A 14,328-nucleotide genomic window follows, 5' to 3' on the forward strand; every position below is an offset into this window, starting at 1 on the left:
AACCTCTTTTTTGGTTCCCAGTGACTGACTGGATTTCTTGGCAGGGAAGTTGCTGCTGTTTTTAAGAAATAGTCATCACCTTCTTGAGGAAGGTATAATAATATATTATAATATATGGGCTCACTGCCCTTCCCCTCCTTTGAATCCCTCTGATTTGAAACCCAAGTGCCACAAAGACTTTGTGCTTTCCCCAGTAATTCTTCTTTATCATCTTTTCAAGAGAGGGAAATGAGCAGTAATATTTTAAGTGATGGCCCCAATGAATCATAAGCGTGGTGAGGCTCCCTGAGCAGGGTCACTTGAGGTGAGCAGTGACACTGAGCATCTGCAGCTCTCCTGAGGTGGGTGGTGGAGCACCTTGGCTCGGGGTGAGATGGTGAGAGGAAGGGCAGGGATGGACACTGGCCCAGAGGGGAGGGGGTGACACCCACAATGGTGCCCTCAGAGCCCTGTGTGCCAGCACAGGTGAGAGCTGTGAGTCACTGAGGGAATGGGGCTGAAAGGTGCCCTGAGCTCTGGCTGTGTGAGGGCGGCCAAGGGGACTCACAGTGGTGACTTCCACCATCAGGTGAGTCCTGTCCAAGCTGCCTGGCAGGGGGAGTGCCTTTGGGAAGGGCACACAGGGACTGAGCTGGGGGAAACTATGTGGTGATCACACAGCCTGAGGAGCCCCACACTCCTTGTGATTCCTCACTGGGAACATGGATACCATTCCTGGAGCAGGACAGAAGATGGGCTGGATGAGGAGGTCCATCAGTGGGATGGTCCCCAGTCTGCCTTTGACACCTCCTGATGGGCTGGGCTTGGGTTTGTGTGCTTGATAGTGATGAGCAGAAGGCAAGTGTCCTAGTTCAGCAGGAGGGACCAGCTAACCCTGTGTGGGGGTGATCAAAGCTGTGTATTCTACCCCCTCTATTCATTCCCCAAGGACAATGGAACATTTGCAGCAGCTGCCCAGGGAGTCATTGGCACCTTCACACCCAGCCTGGGGGGGTGTGGCTGCCAATGGGCCATCAACAGTTCAACACCCCCTGGCTCCCAGAGTTAATCACCCATTGTGTGAGTCCCTGCCCAGGGGGAGGGACTGGGTGCTCCCTGAGGGTACATAAGTGGTGGGTAAGACCTCGGGAACTTCTCGTTGGATCCAGAGCAGCAGCAGGACCTCGACAGGAGGAGATCCCCGCTCTCACCCAGACCACAGCCCTCACCTGCACCAACAGGTTTTTCTTTTCCTTTTGCTCTGGACTTGGGGGAGCCACAGGGGTCTCAGCACAAGGGCAAACAAACCCCCTTGGGTTTGTGCCCCAGGACACTGGGTTATACTGCTGGAGTTTTGTGAGTTGAAAGCAATTTCCCTTGTGTGTCAGTGTTTTTATTGTAATATTATTATTAAATTTTAGCTCTGACTTATAATCTCTCTCGTGGTGAGTTCATTTCCCCTGCTGGTTCACCTTTAAACCAGCACAGCAAGGCAGGGAAAACTGTGTCTCAGAGGAGCTTGTGTCCTACTTCAGCCTCACTTTATCACCAGCCAGGAACAAGCCCAACCATATTTATTGCTGTACCAAACTGCTTGCAAAGATGAGTGCCTTTAAAACTGCCCTGGATGTGGGATATTGAGGGGAGTGTCTCAGTGGTTGTGGTGCCACAGCTGAGCCTCCAGCAGCAGGCTGGGCATTGAGTACCTCTGCCCTGGGGTTTGGGGCACTCACGGCCCTGGAGAGCAGCTCATGCACGTCCTCATGGCAGGCACAGCCTGGCACTGCCCTGGTGATGGGGCAGCAAGTGCTGATGGCTGTGAGTCCAAGAGCTTGGAAATCACAGGACTGGGAGTGACCCACCAACCCCCTGGGCTGTGGAGCAGTGTGCAGGTTTAAAGGTAAACCAGCAGGAGAAACAAACCCAACACGTGAGAGATTATAAGTCAGAGTTACAATTTAATAACAACATTACAATAAATGCAATGGCACAAAGAGAAATTGGGTTTAACCCCCAAGCCCAGCAGTGTAACCCACCCCCTGGGGCACAAACACAGGGGGGTTTGGTGGCCCCTGTGCTGAGCCCCACATGGTTCCCCCGAGTGCAAAGGAAAAGGAAGGGACAAACCTGTTGGTGCAGATGATGGCACAGTCTGGTGGAGAGTGGGGGGCTCCTCCTGTCCAGGGTCTGCTCCTCCTCTGGATCCCAGGAGTGGTTCCCCAAGTCCCCAAAGCCCCAGATTGTCTCCCCTGAGGTTTGGGTGGGAGCCCCCAGTGCCTCCCCCAGGGCAGGGAGTTCCACAGTGGGGGATGTGACTGTGGGAGTCAGGGGGGATTTTGGAATGGTTGGTGGCCCCTGAGCAGAGCTGAGCCCTCAGGTGTGTGTGGAGGTGCCAAGGAGTCCCTGGAGGGGAGTTGTCCCAGCTCCTCTGCCAGGCTTCTTTCCCAGCCAGCTCCCAGCCTGAGGGCTCAGCTGTGCCCTGGGCAGCTGCTGCCAATGGGCCCTTGGGAACAGTTGCTGGGCAATGGCCCAGAGGGTTTAGAATGCCCAGCTTTGGTCACACCCACACAGGGACAAACTGGTCCCACCTGCTCAACTGGGACAAGCAACAACCAAGGGCTCTGTGCCCCCCCAGCCTGGCACTGGGGCTCCATCCAGACTGTGCTGTGGGATCAGCTGCTCTTTCTCTGGAAACTCAGGAGCTGGGTGAAAAAACTGAGACTTTTGTTTCTGAGGATTTCTTCCTACAAAGTAACAATCATTGCAGCTCCCTCTGGGCTGTTTGTCTCGCTTTTCTCAGGCCATTAGAGTCACTTAAGTCCTTTGGCTCTGTTATCTCCCGGCGATAACAGCTGATATTTTTAACTTGCCTTTGATTAGCCAAGGTTTTGATGCTTTGTGTGTTTTAGCTCTTCATCTATTTCTGGCTGTTCAACATCTGAGAGCTGAGCACTGTTTCTTACTGTCTTGTTTCCCTGTCGTGAGCATCGGATTTTTATTTAAAACCCCAGATAGTTAATCATTTAGACACTTCTCCTTTGCTTTGATCAGTCAACCCCTGTTTATCTTGTCACCTAAATGCAAATACTCAAGACACAAACAACAGGGACCTTACATAAACCTCACCTGGAGCAGCTCAGCTCTTCTCTCCCAGCACAGAGTCCTGCAGTACCTTTAATTGCATCTCCTTGGGGAAGTTTTGTCTACCGAGGTGTTATTGATAGTCAAAGCTAAATATAATCCAGCAGACTACAATAGTAACTGTCTTCCTCCTCTAAATTATTTCCTAAAGATTGTGACAAAGAGAACACTTTCCTTCTTGGAAAAAAAAAGAACTTTCTGAGAGGTTTGAGAGTAGATTTCAGGTGGATCTGAGACACTTCTTTGCTCCGTGTTATCTGATGGGAGGGTGGTTTTGTCCTTAAAGGCAGTGAGAGGAAGAGCTTAAACGTGGCACTTCTGTTTGCAAAGCCTCAGTTCCCACAAAGTGGTTTTCCAGCCCTGGTGCTGGGGCTGTGGGAGCAGCTGCCTCCCCATGTGACCTCCAGCAGGCCAACCTTGGGGCCATCTGTGGGGCAGTGACAGTGGCAGGTGCTCCCCTGGTTCTGCTCACACTTCATTCCCATCAATCCTCACCACAGGAGCTGGTGGGGCTTTTCCTCAGGCACCTTTTGGTCCCTGCAGGATTTTGTTCAGCTGTTCATGAAGTGCCCTGGACCTTCATCCCAGCCCATGCCAGTCCCTGTGTGCCCCCAGGGACACCCTGGCCCATGTGTGCCCAAGGGCACTGTGCCACCACCTTGTCCCTTGGCTTTCAGAGTCCTGGGGTGGCCTCACTGGGGATTTGGTGACCCCTGTGCTGAGCCCCACGTGGTTCCTCCGAGTGCAAAGGAAAAGGAAGGGACAAAGCTGTTGGTGCAGATGATGGCACAGTCTGGTGGAGAGTGGTGGGCTCCTCCTGGCCAGGGTCTGCTCCTCCTCTGGATCCCAGGAGTGGTTCCCCAAAGCCCCAGATTGTCTCCCCTGAGGTTTGGGTGGGAGCCCCCAGTGCCTCCCCCAGGGCAGGGAGTTCCACAGTGGGGGATGTGACTGTGGGAGTCAGGGGGGATTTTGGAATGCTTGGTGGCCCCTGAGCAGAGCTGAGCCCTCAGGTGGGTGTGGAGGTGCCAAGGAGTCCCTGGAGGGGAGTTGTCCCAGCTCCTCTGCCAGGCTTCTTTCCCAGCCAGCTCCCAGCCTGAGGGCTCAGCTGTGCCCTGGGCAGCTGCTGCCAATGGGCCCTTGGGAACAGTTGCTGGGCAATGGCCCAGAGGGTTTAGAATGCCCAGCTTTGGTCACCCCCACACAGGGACAAACTGGGCCCACCTGCTCAACTGGGACAAGAACGAACAAGTGAAGGGAACATCATCTGTCACGGGGTCCAGACCCTCTGGTTCTTGTCTCTGGGCCTTTCCTACAGTCTGCTAAATTTTCAATAAGGCCTCTTGTTTCATGGGTGGAATAGGAGGCATTAGAGAGTGTCCCGCTGTTGGCACTTGGGAATGCCATCTCTGCCACCAGACCTGCAGCAGGAGAGCTGCTCTGAGGATTTCTCACTGATGAGTAATGGCTTTTGAGGGGGCAGTTGTGGAGAATTTGTGTGTCTGGAGCTTTGTCTGCTCAGTATCATTTTTTTACAGTCTTGACTTGTTTGGATTGTTTTGTTTGTCAACACACCAGAAGTTCTCGCTGTGTTTCAGAACGTGACCTGTCCCACCACCTCCTTCACCGACCTGGCAGAGATCGTGTCCCGCATCGAGCCCGTCAAGGCCCCTGTGGCAGATGGTGAGTGGGGGCTCTGCTGGGCTGTGCCAGTGTTGGGAGGGGCAGGGAGGAGGGCTGGCTGCCCACTCCTCCTGTCCTCCTCACTGCTGTCACCTCCCCGTGCTCTGAGCTGGCACAGCTGCGGGCGGGCTGCCAATGCCAGTGTGTGTTGGGCACTGCTGGCCATGATGGGCTGTCCCTGCTGGGCACTGCTGGCCCTGGGGGGCTGTCCCTGCTGGGCATTGCTGGCCATGATGGGCTGGAACTGCTGGACACTGCTGGCCATGGGGGGCTGTCCCTGCTGGGCACTGCTGGCTAAAGCTGTGCCTGAGCTAAGCTGTGCCTGGGTTAAAGCTGTGCCTGGGTTAAAGCTGTGCCTGGGTTAAAGCTGTGCCCGAGTTAAAGCTGTGCCTGAGCTAAAGCTGTGCCTGAGCTAAAGCTGTGCCTGGATTAAAGCTGTGCCTGAGTGGAAGCTGTGCCTGAGTGGAAGCTGTACCTGAGTGGAAGCTGTGCCTGGGTTAAAGCTGTGCCTGGGTTAAAGCTGTGCCTGGGTTAAAGCTGTGCCTGAGTGGAAGCTGTGCCTGGGTTAAAGCTGTGCCTGAGCTAAAGCTGTGCCTGAGCTAAAGCTGTGAGTGGAGCTGAAGCTGTGCCCGAGTTAAAGCTGTGCCCGAGTTAAAGCTCTGCCTGAGCTAAAGCTGTGCCCAAGGTAAAGCTGTTCCTGAGTGGAAGCTGTTCCTGAGTGGAAGCTGTGCCTGAGTGGAAGCTGTGCCTGAGTGGAAGCTGTGCCTGAGTGGAAGCTGTGCCTGAGTGGAAGCTGTGCCTGGATTAAAGCCGTGCCCGAGTTAAAGCCGTGCCCGAGTTAAAGCCGTGCCCGAGTTAAAGCCGTGCCCGAGTTAAAGCTCTGCCTGAGCTAAAGCTGTGCCCGAGGTAAAGCTGTTCCTGAGTGGAAGCTGTGCCTGAATAAAGGATGTTTTCCCCACTGTCGTGAGGAGGATCAGGAGTGACTCACTGGCTCCATTGCTCTGTGTGTGCTCCTGTTCTGGGAGCAGCAGTGAACTGAGGAGGGGCAGGGAACAGCTCCTCATCCCCCAGCCCCTGTGGCAGCCCTGCCCTGCCCAGCAGCTCCGTGTTTGTGGCAACTCTGGAGCTCCTGCTGACCAGGAGCATCAGAGCTGTCCAGGCTGAACCCCCTAAGTGTGTCACCAGGGCTGGAGCTCTTGCTGCACAGGCTCTTCCCCTCCTCCTGACTCTCGTTCCTGCAGAGGCAAAGCTAAAGTTAGCAGTGCTCCCATCTGTGACTGTTTGTAGAGATGTCCCTGTGGTAATTTGAAATGCTAATTACAATCATATGCCTTATGAAGAAAATATTAATCAAATGTGGTTGAAGCAGCCATTGTGAGTAAGAGTGAAGAGTTCATGGAATGTGGTTATTTAAGGCTCAGGCAGTGAGACCTGCTAAGATGTAACCAGAGCACTGGGACACATCCTCCTCCTTTGGGTAGTTGCTGATTATTCCACCCATTGGCACATCCTGTTTTCTGCTGGGCGAGGCCGTGGACACGAGTGGGGCAAAGGATGTGCTCAGGAAGCAGATGTGGCACATTCCGGGCCACATTTTGGGCTGAGTGCCTGTGCCAGGGCTGCCAGGGCCAGGATGGGCTGGGCAGGTGGCACAGGTTCCTCGTGGATGCTGAAATGTGGTGGCTGTGGAGTCCAGAGCAGGGGGAGGGTGGCAGGAGGGTCGTTCCTGTGGGCACCCTTCGTGCTCCTGTCATGGGTGACCCCAGGTGCTGCCTGCAGGGGCCTGGCCCATTTCTGGGTTGCAGGGGCTGCAGTGCCACTCCTGTGAACACACAGTGCCTCCAGCATGGCACTGCTTTGCTAAAGAGCTCCTGGAGCCCTGGGGGAGGCAGATGGAGGGTGGCACCTCCCTGGCAGTGGTGGCCGTCAGGCAGCTCCTTGTAGTGCTGGTGAGTCTTGGCTTTGGGCTGCTCCTGGTGGTGGAGGTGTCTGTGGGTCAGAGCCAGGGGAAGCTTTGTCCTGCTTGGCAATGCCAGCCTGAGGGAGGGCTGGCACCACAGGCTCTGCCTGCTCTGCCAGCACAAGCCTCAGGCTGGGTGGAGCAACTGTGCCAATGATTCTGTTCCAAAGAAATCAAATGGAAAGGTTCATGTTCTGATGGACAGGGAAGGGTCAGCACAGAGGGTGAGAGGCCCAGCCTGGGGCAGAACTGCATTGGCTTGGGGGGCAAAGGGCAGTGGAGCTTCTTCTCCACTCTTGAGCAAACTGACAGCCATGACTAAAAGCATTTAAACCTTCAAAAAGGGAGCCTGTCCCTCAGGAGGGCTGGGCAGAGGGACCAGGCAGCTCCTCCCAGCTGGGGAGGTGTCTGTGGCACAGCAGCTCATTCCCAGCTGAGCCACTGCAGAGGTTGTGCCCCTGCCCTGCTCTCCACCCACACACTGCCCCGGTTGGCATCATCCCCCTGCTCAGCTGCATCGTGTCTCTCACAGGTGCCACCTCCAGGGGTGGCCCTGGCACAGCCCTGCTCACTGTCCCACCTGGCAGGGGCTCTGAGGCCCAGGGCTGGCAGGGGCACAGCTGGCACTTGTGGCACTGGTGGTTTGGGGAAGAAGATTTATGGAGAGAAATGTTACTGGTGGTGTCAGTGATGGGTTTGCAGGGCACACCCCAGACCTCTCCAGGGGCACAGGACCAGGCACTGGGTCACCCTCTGCATCTTTGCTGCTTACAAAGAGCTTTTCTGGAGCAGCACCAAAGCCCCTGAGGCTGTGCTGAGCCCCCAGGTCCTGATTCACACCCGGGGTTTGCAGAGCCCCTCCAGCCACTGCCCTGTTTGCCTCCAGGTGGAGGTGCCTGCACAAACCAAGGCCACATAAAGGAAATGCCACCAGCCACAGAAGCACAGAGCAGGTCCCTGGGTGTGCAAATGTGCCCATCCTGCAGGGATGGTGCTCCCCCTGCTCTGGGCAGGCTCAGGGACCTTCCCATGGGGGAACCTCCTCTTGGCTGGCTCAGGGACCTTCCCATGGGGGAACCTCCTCTTGGTTGGCTCAGTTTAGAGCTGTTTGGGTGTTGGTGAGTTGAGCAAGGAGGCCTCAGTCTTGCCTTGATGCTGCTGGGAGCTCTCACAGTGCACAGGGAGAGTCACTGTGAGCCTCAGCCTCAAGCAGGGCCGTGGAGGGTGATGGGTGGGGACAACAGGGCCATGGAGGGTGATGGTTGGGGACAGCAGGGCCGTGGAGGGTGATGGGTGGGGACAGCAGGGCCATGTAAGGTGATGGTGGGGACAGCAGGGCCGTGGAGGGTGATGGGTGGGAACAGCAGGGCCATGTAAGGTGATGGTGGGGACAGCAGGGCCATGGAAGGTGATGGTGGGGACAGCACGGCCATGGAAGGTGATGGTGGGGACAGCAGGGCCATGGAGGGTGATGGTGGGGACAGCACGGCCATGGAAGGTGATGGTGGGGACAGCACGGCCATGGAAGGTGATGGTGGGGACAGCAGGGCCATGGAGGGTGATGGTTGGGGACAGCAGGGCCATGGATGGGGACAGCAGGGCCATGGAAGGGGATGGTTGGGGACAGCAGGGCCATGGAAGGTGATGGTGGGGACAGCAGGGCCATGGAGGGTGATGGCTGGGGACAGCAGGGCCATGGAAGGGGATGGTGGGGACAGCAGGGCCATGGAAGGTGATGGTGGGGACAGCAGGGCCATGGAGGGTGATGGCTGGGGACAGCAGGGCCATGGAAGGGGATGGCTGTGGACAGCAGGGCCATGGAGGGTGATGGTGGGGACAGCAGGGCCATGGAGGGTGATGGTGGGGACAGCAGGGCCATGGAGGGTGATGGTGGGGACAGCAGGGCCACCTCCTGTGCTCCTTTCCCCACCCAGAGCTGTGAAGGATGTGAGAAGGACAATCCCTCTCTTGGATTTTGTATCTGTACAGAGACCTGTCAAGTGCTGAGTAGTTCTGGGCAAACCAAGGGGGCTGGTTTTGGTGGCAGTTGGATTTGTCAGAGGAGCAGAAACTCCCAACTCCTGTTTGTGGTGTCTGTTCACAGCAGTTTCTCTGGGTGCTAAAGCAGAGATTGTCATTGGTGGTTTTCACAGAACCCAACAGCAATCCTCTGATCCACAGTCAGAAAAGCATTACAATTAATAACATATAAAAGCCCAAATGTCTTTAATCCCATATTGTAGCACTTGGTTTGGTTGCCTTGGAGGAGGAGGGGCTGTGGCACAGCCTGGGCTCAGGGTGGAGCAGGTGCCACTGAGAGCTCCCAAGAGAAGTCCTTAATCAGGGATCCAGCTCAAACATCAGCCACCTATGTGGATGAATCCCAGGGTTGCTCCACAGCTCAGAGCACACTGGGAGTACCTCAGGAGAGGGAGGAACAACTGGTGTCCCACAGACCTCGTTTCAATGGGAGTGTTAAAATGCCATCCTAGTGCCTGGACTTGCATCCTGAACACCTGAGGAAGGTGCCAGGGGAGGAAGGTGCCACCTGCCACGGGCTCTGCCTCGCTGTCACGTGTCTCCTGGTGGCACCTGTGGTGGGACAGGCCCTGCAGGGGCTGCTGGGGTGTGTGGGGAACTGGGGCTGCCAATGGGCCCAGCCTGGCACCTTCACTGGGTGTGGAGCTGCTGTGGCATCAGCTGTGAGCAGAGTCACACACTGCCTTGGGTGGGGAGGGGCCCTACAGCCCACCCAGTGCCACCCCCTGCCACGGGCAGGGACACCTCCCACCAGCCCAGGCTGCTCCAAGCCCTGTCCAACCTGGCCTTGGACACTCCCAGGGATGGGGCAGCCACAGCTTCTCTGGGCACCTGTGCCAGGGCCTGCCCACCCTCCCAGGGAAGGATCCTTTCCCAATATCCCATCTATCCCTGCCCTCCTTCATCCTCAGGCCATTCCCCCTCCTCCTGTCCCTCCATGCCTGTGTTGGGTACTGCTCCTGCTGCCTGTTTTGCAGACCCTCCAGGGGATCTCCAGGTGATCTCCAGGTGCTGGCACAGCCATTGGCTCTGCACTGCTGTGTCTCCTGCCTTGGAAGTGCCTTGGTGGCATGTCCTGCTGCTCTGCACAGCTCTTGAGCTTCCCCAATTTCTGTTAAGCTGCTGGAGGAAGGGCCTGTGACTGTTCCTGTCCCCTGTGCACATTGATGGGGAAACTGTGACTGCCCACCCTTTCCTGGGCCCGTCTTTCCAGAGGTCTGTGCCCAGGGCAGTTGGGATTGGCAGCTCCAAGGCTCAAAGGCTTCTGGAGGTGTCCCACAGGTCTGGTTGGACTGAGGGTGGGAGCACAGTAGCTGTGCAGGGCATTGCCCAGGGGCACCTCCCCACTGCCAGCGTTTGGGTACCCCAGTGCCCACCAGAGTGGCACGTACTGCCCTGGCTGTGGGTTCCCTGGATTCTGGAGGGCTCTGGGACACCAATTCGGGTTTATTTTTCTGGCTGGAGAGCTGAGCTGTGTTTGAGCATTCCCAGTTCCCTGAGCTGCAGGGTTGGCTGGCACTGCCCTGCCCGGGGGCTTCACCAGTGGCACTGGATCCTCTGCCAGTTGTCTCTGCCTCTCTCTGCCAGTCACACCCAGCTCTTTTTCTCTGCCATCCCTTTAGATGAGTCAGACTACCAGACTGAGTATGAGGAGGAGATCCTGGACAACCAGAAGGACGATTATCTGGATTTCATGAGCAACCAGGCTGAAGAGGACTCTGACTCGGTACAGGCTGCCCTGGGCACTGGCAGTGCCAGGCCTTGCTGAGCCCTGGGGGAACGTGGGAGGTGGAGAGGTTGGGAAGGATGGTGAGAGGGGCTCCTGGAAGGGACTGGCTGAGCGGGGCTGTGCAGAAAGGGGTTTGCTTTCCATTGGCACAGACACTGAATGGCACTGCTCACCCTGCCAGTGGTGTGCCAAGAGCTGCCCACGGTTCAGTGCTGGCCCTGCAGCTCTGAGGGTTTGCTCTGGAGGGGCATCAGGGCTCTCTTGGAGGAGAGGAGCTGAAGGGAGGGTCTGTCTGCAGCTGCCTCAGGGCTGGCTGTGCAGAGGATGGTCATGGAGAAGGTCATGGAACAAGCAGAGATGCCCAGCAAGAAGCCAAGAGGTGACAGGCACAACTTGTGCTGAAGGAAACCCTTGGTGGCTGCAGGGGGAAGGGGCACCTGAGACCCACCATGGGCTGTGCAAGGAGAGGGTGCAAATCCCATCCTTGTAGATACTTGAAAAGCAACCTGATGCCCTAAAGAATCATCTCCAGGACTGGAGTGAGCCCTGCTCAGAGCAGAGTGTACCCTCCAGAGGTGCCTTCCAACCAAAGTGGTTCCATCCTGAACCAAACCTGTGCTGTGTGACCAGGTGTGACCCACAGCCTGGGCAGCAAAGCTCAGCCAGGCCATGTCCCTGCTGCTCTGCCTGTGCCTGTGCTGTTGGCCACAAACAGCCTCTCAGGCTGGGTTTGGGATGGTTTGGAATTGGTTTGGGATAGTTTGGGATTGGTTTGGGACGGTTTGGGTTTGGTTTCAGGTGGTTTGGGATTGGTTTCGGGTGGTTTGGGACGGTTTGGGATGGTATGGGACGGTTTGGGATTGGTGTGGCACTGGTTTCAAATGGTTTGGGATTGGTTTCAGGTGGTTTGGGATTGGTTTGGGATGGTTTGGGATTGGTTTGGAATTCGTTTGGGATGGTTTGGGATTGGTTTGGGATGGTTTGGGATTGGTTTGGGATGGTTTTGGATTGGTTTGGGATTGGTTTGGGATGGTTTGGGATGGTTTGGGATTGGTTTGGGATTGGTTTGGGATGGGTTTGGGATGGTTTTGGATTGGTTTGGGATGGGTTTGGGATGGTTTTGGATTGGTTTGGGATGGTTTGGGATGGTTTTGGATTGGTTTGGGATGGTTTGGGATTGGTTTGGGATGGTTTGGGATTGGTTTGGAATGGTTTGGGATTGGTTTGGGATGGTTTGGGATTGGTTTCAGATCGTTTGGAATTGGTTTCAGGTGGTTTGAGATTGGTTTGGGATGGTTTGGGATTGGTTTGGGATGGTTTGGGATTGGTTTGGGATTGATTTTAGAGGGTTTGGGATTGATTTTAGAGGGTTTGGGATTGGTTTCAGGTGGTTTGGGAAGGTGCCCATGGGAGGTGTTGGGTGGCTTCGTGTCCTGAGTGAGGAGCTGCAGTGCTGGTGGGTTTGTTTGTGGGACAGGAGGGCTGAAGAAGACAGATTTTACCCACTCAGAGAGGATGCTGAGGGAGGAATTCACTTGTGCTTCCGTTGTGTTTTCCCCTCAGGAGGAGGAGATGCAGCTCCGGCAGCGCAGGGCAGTGCCCAGCCCGGAGTGCCAGGCCAGCAGCACAGGAGAGCCAGGATAGGCTCAGGAGGGGCTGGGCTGGCCCAGAGCTGCCCCCCAGCTGCTGCCAGCAGCCAGTTATTCATGGAACACCTCACAAACCAAACCAACACCTGGATGAAACCAAGCAAGAGTTCAACCTTCCCCAGCCAGGGCTGGGCACCACCTGTGCCGTGCCCAGATCCCTTGGGTGGGCTGCCCTGCCCATCCATCTCCTCCCTGCAGGTGCCAGGAGCAGGCTGGTGACCCCTGAGACTGGCAGAGGGGGAAGGTGCAGTTCAAAGCTGCCTTGATTTTGGCTGCTGTTGGCCCGGGTGTGCTGCAGGGCCCTGAGCAGCAGCACTGGAGACAGGGAGGGGTTTGTTGCTTCCTTTTCAAATGAGTCAGGTAACTAATTAACCTCAGTGACTTCAGCCCCGGCCTCTGAGCACTGCTCTGGCAGGAGCAAATCTGAATGTATTTCACTTGAAATCTAAACCTAAGAAATCTTTGGGAGGAGTGGCCTTGGAGTTGCATCCTCCAGTCAGCAGCAGGACATTTTCTGATGGATCACAGAGCTGACACTTGCTGGGCAACTCTGGAATCCCCACTTGGCTGTATTTGCCCTGTGAAATAAAGTTATTTTACTGGATTGAAATGTCTCTGTTGTTCTTTGTGTTGTCAGCAACGAAGAGCCCAACTTGCCATTGGTGATGTGAAAGAAATGCAGTTTTCCTTTAGACTTGTGTGTGGTTTCCAGTTCCTCAGCCCAGCAGGAGCCACTCCAGGTGTTGTCAGGCCCTGGACAGGAATCTGCAGGGCTTGGCCCCGGGGCTGCAGCAGTGACTGGGGGTTGGCCCTTGGTCAGGTGTCCCCTGGTGTTTGTGTCCCATCTGTCCTTGCCAGGAGCTCCACAGGGCTGGATATCCAAGCTGGTTCCTGCTTTGTGGGAACTCCTGCTCAGGTGGAGCTCTGGGTGCTGTTGCCTTGAAGGGTTTTGCCATCTGAGCAGAGCACTGAGGGCACTCCTGCCAGCTGCCTCCTGCCCTGAGCTCCCCTGGCCCTCTGATGCCAGTGTGAGCCACTGGCAATGTCTCTGGGCACCACCAGGGCTGGGCAGCACCACCATGAGACCAGGAACGTGTCTGGTGGCACCATTGAGGACTGTGGTGGTTGGAAATGCTGTGAACTGGGACCTGTTCTCTGCATTCAGCCTCCTCCCCTCCCCTGGCACAGGTTCCCCTCCCCTGGCACAGGCTCCCCTCCCCTGGCACAGGTTCCCCTCCCCTGGCACAGGCTCCCCTCCCCTGGCACAGGTTCCCCTCCCCTGGCACAGGCTCCCCTCCCCTGGCACAGGTTCCCCTCCCCTGGCACAGGCTCCCCTCCACCTGCCCTGAGTTGTTTTGCTCTGTTGGAATCCCAGACTGGTTTGGGTTGGGAAGGGCCTGAAAGTTCATCTCATTCCACCCCCTGCCATGTTCAGGGACACCTTCCACCAGCCCAGACTGCTCCAACCCCTGTCCAACCTGGTCTTGGACACCTCCAGGGCTGGGGCATGTCCTGTGCCCTGTTCCTCCTACACAGAATGGTATTTTTGAGTGTCACAACCCCAGGTTTTGTTCTCAGGGGTCTCCAGCCCCTCCCTGGTGAGCCCACCCAGCCAGGCTGCACCTCTGGCCAGCCCCAGGCCCACCCAGAAGCAATGAAAGTGGTTGGAAACCTTCCCTGCAAGGATCATCCTGACCTCTGATGCATATTTTGGCTGTACAGAACGTGTTGCAGTTGCTGGAGGTTGTTCCCTGCTATTGCAAAGAATTAATTCTCACAAAGGAAACTTAGAAGTGGCTTTAGAAGTGGAGGTAGAAGAGCCTGGAGCTTCTGTGGAGGCACAGGCTGCCTGTGGGGCTGGAGAGATGGGATTACAGGGGGGTGAACTGGTTGGGGGAAGGCTCCAAGCTGGTGCCAAGCCTGGCAGTGGGCACAGGTGAGTGCCCACCTTCCAGCAAAGGCTGCTCTGGGCAAACATCTGGTGCAGCAGCAGCACAACCCAGAGGTTTGTTTGCTGACAAAACCAGATGTGAGGCCCTTCAGTGTCTGTATTTGTAGGTGGTTACAGTCCAGGAACCCTTCCCTGGAAAGCAGCTCTGCTGGTTTAAAGGGAAACTGGCAGGAGAACCCAACACAAAAGGGATTCTAAG

At 56.2% G+C, this 14,328-nt stretch overlaps 1 protein-coding gene across 1 annotated transcript in view; it reads left to right on the forward strand.

The window, feature by feature from the left end:
* The window catches only part of PNPLA7 (patatin like domain 7, lysophospholipase), a 188,198-nt gene extending 175,416 nt beyond the window's left edge, over window positions 1-12,782 (forward strand). Inside the window, exons 34-36 of the mRNA XM_071574420.1 lie at window positions 4,716-4,800; window positions 10,423-10,526; window positions 12,093-12,782. Coding sequence (XP_071430521.1) covers window positions 4,716-4,800; window positions 10,423-10,526; window positions 12,093-12,173 — 270 coding nt within the window. The 3' untranslated portion in view covers window positions 12,174-12,782. The remainder of the gene's footprint in view (window positions 1-4,715; window positions 4,801-10,422; window positions 10,527-12,092) is intronic.
* Window positions 12,783-14,328: the final 1,546 nt, after the last annotated feature.

This window comes from Pithys albifrons, chromosome 20 (genome assembly GCF_047495875.1).
Source record: "Pithys albifrons albifrons isolate INPA30051 chromosome 20, PitAlb_v1, whole genome shotgun sequence".
Classification (NCBI taxonomy): domain Eukaryota; kingdom Metazoa; phylum Chordata; class Aves; order Passeriformes; family Thamnophilidae; genus Pithys; species Pithys albifrons.